The 8,624-nt window shown below is 56.1% G+C and overlaps 1 protein-coding gene across 1 annotated transcript; it reads left to right on the forward strand.

Annotated features, from left to right (window-relative positions):
• The first annotated feature begins 901 nt into the window (after positions 1-901).
• On the forward strand, positions 902-8,554 carry SRPRB (SRP receptor subunit beta). Its single transcript, XM_054075029.1, has 7 exons — positions 902-1,062; positions 1,142-1,236; positions 1,313-1,390; positions 2,763-2,845; positions 3,265-3,401; positions 4,612-4,666; positions 5,671-8,554. The coding sequence occupies exons 1-7, from the start codon at positions 957-959 to the stop codon at positions 5,885-5,887; spliced, it is 771 nt and encodes a 256-aa protein (XP_053931004.1). The 5' UTR covers positions 902-956; the 3' UTR covers positions 5,888-8,554.
• Positions 8,555-8,624: the final 70 nt, after the last annotated feature.

The raw sequence follows: 8,624 nt of genomic DNA on the forward strand, positions 1-8,624 counted from the left end.
CGGCCGCCCCGTAGGAAAGGCTCTGGGGGTGTTGGTCACCAGTGGCTGAACACGAGCCAGCAGTGGCCCAGGTGGCCAAGAAGGCCAAGAGCATCCTGGCTTGGATCAGCCATGGGGTGGCAGCAGGAGCAGGGAAGGGACTGTGCCCCTGAACTCAGTGCTGGTGAGGCCATACCTCGAATCCTGGGTTCAGTTTTGGGCGCTTCACTCCATGAAGGACATTGAGGGGCTGGAGCACATCCAGAGAAGGGAATGGAGCTGGGGAAGGGGCTGGAGAACAGGGGGTCTGAGAGGAGGCTGAGGGCCCTGGGGGTGTTTAGCCTGGAGAAGAGGAGGCTGAGGGGAGACCTCATCACTGTCTGCAGCTCCTGGAAAGGAGGTTGTGGTGAGGTGGGTGCTGGGCTCTGCTCCCAAGTGACAGGATTAAAGGAAATGGCCTCCACCTGTACCAGGGCAGTGTCAGATTAGATATTAGCAAAGATCTGTTCACCGTCAGAGCGGTGGGGCCCTGGCAGGGGCTGTGCAGGGAGGTGGTGGAGTCCCCATCCATGGAGGGGTTGCCATGCCGTGTAGAGGTGGCACTCCGGGCCATGGTTCAGCAGTCACGGTGCGTTGGGCTGCATGAGCTGAGAGGGCTTTTCCCACCGAACCAGCCCCTACCCCCCGCGCACGGCGCTCCGCCAGCCCAAGACCCGCCTCCCGCCGCCCCCCTCAGCCCCGCTTCCGGCAGCCCTTGGGCGGAACCGGAAGCGGAGAGTCCAGCGTGACGCCCCGCACTCAATAGGAACTACAACTCCCATGAGCCTCTGCGCACAGCTTCCGGCGACACCTGTGCGGAACCGGAAGTCCTGCATGTGGCGCCCCACTCCCCAAAACTACAACTCCCGTGAGCCCCCGCTTCCCGCCCCCGGAAGCCGCGGCGCGGAGCCGGAAGCGGGCGACGGCGTGGCGCAGGCATGGCGGGTAGCTCGGAGCCGCAGCCCGAGGCGCTCCGCCCGGCCATGGCGGCCCCCGCGCTGCTCTCGGTGCTGCTGGCGCTGCTCGCCGTCGCCGTCACGATCCGTGAGTGCTGCCCCCCGGCCCCCGGCCCGGAGCGGCGGGCGGGCCGCGGGCTGAGGCGCTCCCTCCTCTCTCCCCGCAGTGCTGTGGCGCCTCGTGCAGGGCCGGCGGAGCCGGCGGAGGGCGGTGCTGCTGCTGGGCCTCTGCGACGCGGGGAAGACGCTGCTCTTCGCTCGGGTGAGCGGGCGGTCCTGCCCGGGAGGGGCAGCGGGACGGCCTCCGCCGCCGCCTGACGGGGCTTTTCTCTTCGCAGCTGCTGACGGGGCGATACCGCGACACGCAGACCTCCATCACCGAGAGCTCCGCCCTTTACCGGGTCAGCAAGGACAAGGTGAGCCGCGGCTTCGCGGGGGCGCTCCGGCCGGCGGGGAAGGGGTTCGGCCGAGAATCATCGAGTCGTTTGGTTGGAAAAGATCTTTGAGATCCTCGAGTCCAACCATCCCTGTCCTCTACTGAACCAGAGCCCTGAGCACCGCACCCACCCGTCTGTTAAACCCCTCCAGGGATGGGGACTCCACCACCTCCTGCGCAGCCTCTGCCAGGGCCCCAGAACCCTTTCTGTGAAGAAGTTTTTCCTAATATCCAATCTGAACCTGCCCTATTGCAACTTGAGGCCGTTTCCTCTCATCCCATCGCCTGTCACTTGGGAGAAGAGCCCAACACTCAACTCACTACACCCTCTTTTCAGGCAGTTGTCTCCTCCCTGAGTGTAGGGTGGAATTTTTCTCAGCAGTGCACACTGTGGAAGTAGAAAAATACCGGCAAAAATTGCCTTATATTTCTGTCTCTAAGATGGAGCAGTCAGGTCTGGGGAGGTGCGGCTGGAATGCTGCCATATGGGGTTTTGCTTTTCGTTTTTAAATTGCAGACAGGGTTTCCATTAAAATCCTAGAGCGGGGAGTACACAGGGTCTTGCCCAGTGTTCTCTCCCCACCCTCTGAGAGCAATGAATGTTATCTTGAGAGTGGTGCGAGACCAGTGAACGATATCTTGAGAGCGGTGACGTGGCTCTGTTTGGCCCCGTCTTGTTCAAGAGTGTGTGGAAGGCATTCAGTCTGTAGTGACACTGCGGTCTCTAGTGGGGAAGGGAAATACCTGCAGCTTGCAGTTACAAACGAACCTTGCAGGGGCAAGGACAGGCTCAGAGAGTTGGGGTTGTTCAGCCTGGAGAAGAGAAGCCTCACGGGAGAGCGGCTTCCAGTGCTGAAAGGGGCTCCAGGAAAGCTGGGGAGGGGCTCTCGATCAGGGAGTGCAGGGAGAGGATGAGGGGAACGTCTTTGAGCTGAAAGAGGGGAGATTGAGATGAGATCTTGTGAAGAAATGTTCTCCTGTTCAGGTGGGGAGGCCCTGGCCCAGGGTGCCCAGAGCAGCGGTGGGTGCCCAGAGCAGCGGTGGCTGCCCCATCCTTGGAGGGGTTCCAGGCCAGGTTGGATGGGGCTTGGAGCCCCTGATCCAGTGGGAGGTGTCCCTGCCCATGGCAGGGGTGGGACTGGATGGGCTTTGTGGTCTTTTCCATCACAAACCATTCCATGTTTCTATGATAATTGTTCAGGCTGGTGGAGAGGCTGCACCTCGGGGAGGATTCACTCACCCATCACTGCCTCAGCACCGAGCTCGCCAGGAGCCACTGTTGGGCAGGTTTTCCTGATCACAGGCACCCCCTGGATTAAGTGTTCCTGATGCCTTCTCACTTCTGTTCCCAGAGTGCCAACGTGACCTTAATTGACCTCCCAGGCCATGAGAGTTTGCGGCTTCACTTCTTGGAGAGGTTCAAGGCTGCAGCCAGGTACCTTGGAGGAGAATGGCAGGGGAGGGAGAGGCAGGTGATGTTTTGGAGAGGGATAATGGTGCTGGGAATGCTGTGAGCTGGGCGGATTCACTCTGCAGTGGTGCCCCAGGAGGCAAATGGGGGGTAGCAGGGGTTGACTTTCATTCTGCTTTCCCGCTTACCTGTGTTTGTAGCGCATCAGGAGGCAACACAGCTGTGGTGGGAAGGGTTTAGGGGATGTGGTATCCATGGGGCAGAGTGGGAAGGAATTCCTTCTGGGGCTGAAGTGTTTTATCCGGCATATGTTCGCCTGCAATTGAGCTGGATGAGATCTGTTGTGGAAGCCAATGTGTGAGTTATTGCAGGCTGGAACACTTGCAGGGGAAGGTGGTTACGGAGCTTCAGGCCCAGCTCATGTTCTTCCCTCTTCCCTCCAGAGCTATCGTGTTTGTGGTGGACAGTGTGGCCTTCCAGCGGGAGGTGAAGGATGTGGCGGAGTTCCTGTACCAGGTCCTGGTCGATGGCACTGTGCTCAAAAATGCCCCCGCGCTGCTGATTGCTTGCAACAAGCAAGGTATCGCGTGCTGCTGGCGGGCTGGGTGTTGGCTCAGTCCTGGGGTGACAGGCGTTCCTGCCAGGGATGCTGCCTTTCTTAGGAGTTGGGATTTCAGCAAAATAGAGACTGGGACATAGTTTTAACCTCGGACCACTCAACAGGAATGTTTCTAGCAGCCATTGGAAGAAGTCTTAGGTCACCTCTGCCTGATGGCTTTGCAGGGAAGCATCCCTTGGGAGAGCTGCACCTTTTAAGGTGGGCGTTGGTAAGGCTGGCGGCTTTTTGCACGTGCAGAGCTGCTTCCGGAATCTGCAGGCAGCGAGAAATAGGATCGGCTTGAGCGCAATGAACTGTCCTTACACAGCTCGTAGCTTCAGTGTCAGAACCAGACAGCCATTTAGCTGCCAAGGTTGTACGTTTTCTCTTGGAAACGCAGCAGGAACCTCCATTTACTGGAAAGGGCTGGATTTTCAGATTCCTGCAACTTTTCCAGTGAAGGCTGACATGGAGGAGAGGGCCTACAGGAAAGCTGGGAAGGGGCATTTGATCAGGGAGTGCAGGGATAGAATGAGGGGGGATGGTTTTCAGCTGAAAGAGGGGAGAGGGAGATGAGATCTTAGTGAGAAATGAGGGTGGGGAGGCCCTGGCCCAGGATGCCCAGAGCAGTGGGGGCTGCCCCATCCCTGGAGGGGTTCCAGGCCAGGTTGGATGGGGCTTGGAGCCCCTGATCCAGTGGGAGGTGTCCCTGCCCATGGCAGGGGTTGGGACTGGATGAGCTTTGAGGTTTCTTCCAACCCAAACCATTCATGATTCCTAGTGTAGCAGTCCGAAACTTTTTGGCTGTTTCCCATTTGGTTTCCTTGGTTATTCCATGCAGTGCTCCAGGAGCTGCCCCAGGCTTTCATGGTCCCACACACCATAGGTTAAAAAACGTGGTGTTGAGCCCAGGACAGGCGAGAGCGCTGGGCCTTAGGGGTGGGGCACAAACCTTGTCCTCTGTTTGAAGCAAGACAAAATCAATTCCCTATGTTTTATCAGGCTTTAGGGTTGCTCCCATTCACTCCTGCAAACCCAGGGCTCCAGTGTCCCTTATCTTAGTGCAGAGACTGCTGGCTTTGACCTGGTACTTCTCCCTATGAGCAGGCCTTGCTGTTCCTTTACGAGGAGGAACCAGGTTCTGAATTCTGACATAAAACCAGAACGCTCATTTCCTTTTCTCTCTCTCTAGATGTTACCATGGCAAAATCATCAAAACTTATTCAGCAGCAGCTGGAGAAAGAGCTGTAAGTATGACAGTGGATCTTAAACCCTCTGATCTTCTCTCTTCTCCTTTCTATCGTAGTGAGCTTCCTTGAGCCAGATCCAAGTTCATTGTACAAAAAGAGCAGTCTGTTTTGCTTATGTAAGTGTTAAAATCATGGAGTGGTTTGGGTTGGAAGGGACCTCAAAGCCCATCCAGTTCCACTCCCTGCCATGGGCAGGGCCACCTCCCACTGGATCAGGGGCTCCAAGCCCCATCCAACCTGGCCTGGAACCCCTCCAGGGATGGGGCAGCTGTGATCATGGCAGGAGGTTTGGAACTAGATGACCTTTTAGGTTCCTTCCAACCCAAACCATTCTATGACTTCTCTGGGCAACCTGTGCCAGGACCTCATCACGCTCAGGATGAGAGAAGGTGGCTCCTTGGTAGAGCACACCAAAGCTGTAGGCTCTCATCCAGATCGTGGGTGAAGATGTTAAACAAGCCTGGCTCCAGCAGGGAGCCCTGGGGAACACCACTCTGAATGGATTCAGCTCTGTTCCCCACCACGCTCTGGGCTCAGCTATCCAGCTAGTTTTTATCTAGTGAAGAGAACGCCCATCCAAGCCATGAGCCGCGAGCTTCTCTAGGAGAAAGCTGTGTGAGATGGCAGTCCAAGGCTTTACTGAAGTCCATGCAGATAACATCCACAGCCTTCCCCTTATCTGCTAGACAGGCCACCTGGTCATAGAAGGACAGATGAGGACATTGTCACCTGACTCTTGCTGTTGGTTATTACAAAACAAAGCCTGTTTCAGCAGCCTCTCCTGAGGGGCCTTCTCTCTCGCTCTCTCAACCCTCTCTGCAGTTGTGCCTTTGGGGAATGTTTAGGAGAAGAGGCCAAAGTGCCTCCCCCACTGGTACCTCTGTCCTTGGTGTAGCTGGCATCCTGCTGATGGAGCTGGCTCCGGACCATCTCCACAGCCTTGGGGTGGGTCATGTTCCCCTGGTTCACAGCTCTTGACCCTTTCCCTCCTCTCTCTGCAGCAACACCTTGCGAGTGACCCGCTCCGCAGCCCCCAGCAGTCTGGATGGCTCAGCCACCGGTGGCCCAGCCCAGCTGGGGAAGAAGGGCAAGGACTTTGACTTCTCCCAGCTTCCCATGAAGGTGGAATTTGTGGAGTGCAGCGCTCGGGGCAGCAAGGGAGAGGATGGAGATGCTGACTGCGAGGCCCTCGAGAAGTGGCTGGCCAAGATCGCCTGAATGGAGATGGGCAGGGCTGCAGGGAGAGACCTGGGGAGGCTGCGGACACTTGGGAACTGAAAGGGAAAAGATGGTCTGGAGCACTCAAGTCTCATCTTGCTGTAGAAAGAAGAAACTTAAGCTGCAAATCAGCATGGTGGTATCTTCCTCTGCTGCTCATGGGCTTGGGAGCAAAGTGACATGACTGCTGGTGCGATGTCCTCTGACCATCTTCACATGGGACGTTCTTTTCCTGCCCCACCTCTCCCTTTTGTTTTTCTTTGGGATGCTTTCCCTCTGGGAGTCTGTGTTTCCTGACTCTTTAGGCTTTTCACCCAGTAGTTGCCGAGCAAATGTGCACTGCCAGGTGAGGGTTAGAAATTGGTGTTTGTGTGTTGTCCTTTGCCTTGGTTTTGCATTGCAATCTTGTCACCTCTTGGGGCTACCAATACCTCCTGACACCTCTCACACCTCTTCAGTATGAGGGTGGTGAGGCACTGGAAGTTGCGGCTGCTCCATCCCAAGGCCAGGTTGGATGGGCCTTGGGCAGCCTGATCTAGTGGGACATCTAGAGGGGTTGGAACTAGATGATTTTTAAGGTCTCTTCCAACCCAAACTATTCTATGATTCTATGGGGGATTCCTTCCCCAGCCTCTCCCTGCCTTGGAGCCTGTGCTCCTCACCTGCGCTGCCCTGGCAGAGAACATGAATTCTCTCAGCTGGGCAATCATTAAGGAGAGCATAAAAAGCTGTTTTCCTCTCTGTCTCCTACCTTCCCATTCTTCCAGGGTGCAGTTCCATTCCTGTGGGACTGGAGTGCTCTGTAAATACCAGAACGGGGCTGGCTCTGCCTGTGGCCACCTGCAGTGCCCATGTTTTGGGGTGATTTCCACTGTTGTGCAGTTCTTGGGAGTTTGTCTTTACCTGACAGCTCTGTCCTGAAAGCTTGTTTCATTCTGCTTCTCCTGCCCATCCTTCAGGTTCTTGTCCCACAGCGATGTACGTATGCACTCCCTCCATGTGGCAGAGTTCTCGTGGGGTCTTAGCTTGAAACTACAGGCAGGCATGGTTTTAGATCCATTCCTACATTGCTCGTGAGGTCTGGCCTGAGGGGCATTTGCTGTGCAGCCCTGGCCTGTCTCCTGCTCCAGGGGCTGCAGCAAGATCTTCTCTGTGTGTCATCAGTCGTCACAAGGTGGGAAGGAAAGACAAGGAGCTGCTGGCATGTTAGCCTGCAAGTGTGGCTCCACTTTTGTGGGGAAGATGCTCAACAAAGAGGAGCTTGCGAGAGGGTGAGTGCATGCTCACGCTGCAAACTGGGAGCCTCTGAAACCTCTGTTTTGTTGTTTCCCCTTTTGTTTTAGGGTGGGGGGTGGTGGCCAGCTCCTGGTAGACCTGTCTTTTGCAGGCTCCTCCCCTCTCTGGTTTGATGCTTCCTTCATCACTCAACTGGTGTGTTTGGTTTCTCCTTGGTCTGGGGCATCCTTGGCCTCCCCGTAGTGTTGGGAGGAGTTTGAGCAGCCTTCAGCAGAGGCCTGTGCTCCTAATGCCGCTGGTCCTCGCGTTTTGAGCCTTGGGAACTTGGTGGCTCTTCTGCTCTGCTTGCAGGAGGTAGGGAGGGTTAGGCTTTCAAAGTACGTTATAGTCTTCTATTTCCTACAGCCACGGTATTGTTGGAACTTGTTTGTTGTGCTTAATCTCCTTTAGCTGGAGAGCCTTTCTGAGCTGTTTGCTTTGAATCCGTATGGCTAATGGGACAATATTGCTGTTCATTTGGGTGGTTATTCTGCTTGGAAAGACCTGTCTGTTAGGAGGCAGAGGCTCAGCCTCTGCTGGGGTACAGTAGCATTACCCTGTGGCCGGTTTAAATTTTCTCTTAGTAAAAGTGTTCCTTAAGTTCTGCTTAAATGTTTGTTCTCAAGCCTTGGTTTAATCTGTCCGTGGGTCTCGTCTCAGCGGTGTCAGATCCGCACGGACTGGGGCTTCGCTTCTGCTCAGCACAACCCTAGAGATGAACTTTCCTCAGGTCTGTGTTGTTAAAAAACAATGCCTTCTCCATACGTAGCGTTTTTTGGGGGGAGGAAGTTTGGGTGGGTATTTAATCCTTAGTCTGAGTGTTGGAGACTTGATTATCATTGAATCATGGGATGGTTTGGGTTGGAAGGGACCTCAGAGCCCATCCAGTCCCACTCCTGCCATGGGCAGGGCCACCTCCCACTGGATCAGGGGCTTCAAACCCCATCCAACCTGGCCTGGAACCCCTCCAGGGATGGGGCAGCCACCACTGCTCTGGGCACCCTGGGCAAAACATTTCTCCCTAAGATCTCATCTCCATCTCCCCTCTTTCAGCTGAAAACCGTTCCCCTCGTCCTGTCCCTGCCCTCCCTGATCCAGAGCCCTTCCCCAGCTTTCCTGGAGCCCCTTTCGGCACTGGAAGCTGCTCTAAGGTCTCCCCTGAGGCTTCTTGTCTCCAGGCTGAACAACCTCAACTGTCTCAGCCCGTCCTCGTACGGGATAAATCAGCCCTTGGATCATCTGCCATCCTGTAGGTGCCCCTTTCTGCTGTGTGTGCTGAGCGCTGCGGTGCCTTCTGGTCCGGTGTTGCTGCAGGCAGGGTGGGGGGTTGCAGGTGATGTCCTGCAGGTCTGGGGCTGCGAGCAGAGCCTGTGCAGCCCCTCCTCGCTGCGGGAGCACCTGCCCTGTCTGCCACCAGTTCTTCGTTGCCCACAAGGGATGATTCCAGCATCTACAACCTGCA

The sequence above is a fragment of the Cuculus canorus genome, chromosome 9 (genome assembly GCF_017976375.1).
Source record: "Cuculus canorus isolate bCucCan1 chromosome 9, bCucCan1.pri, whole genome shotgun sequence".
Classification (NCBI taxonomy): Eukaryota; Metazoa; Chordata; class Aves; order Cuculiformes; family Cuculidae; genus Cuculus; species Cuculus canorus.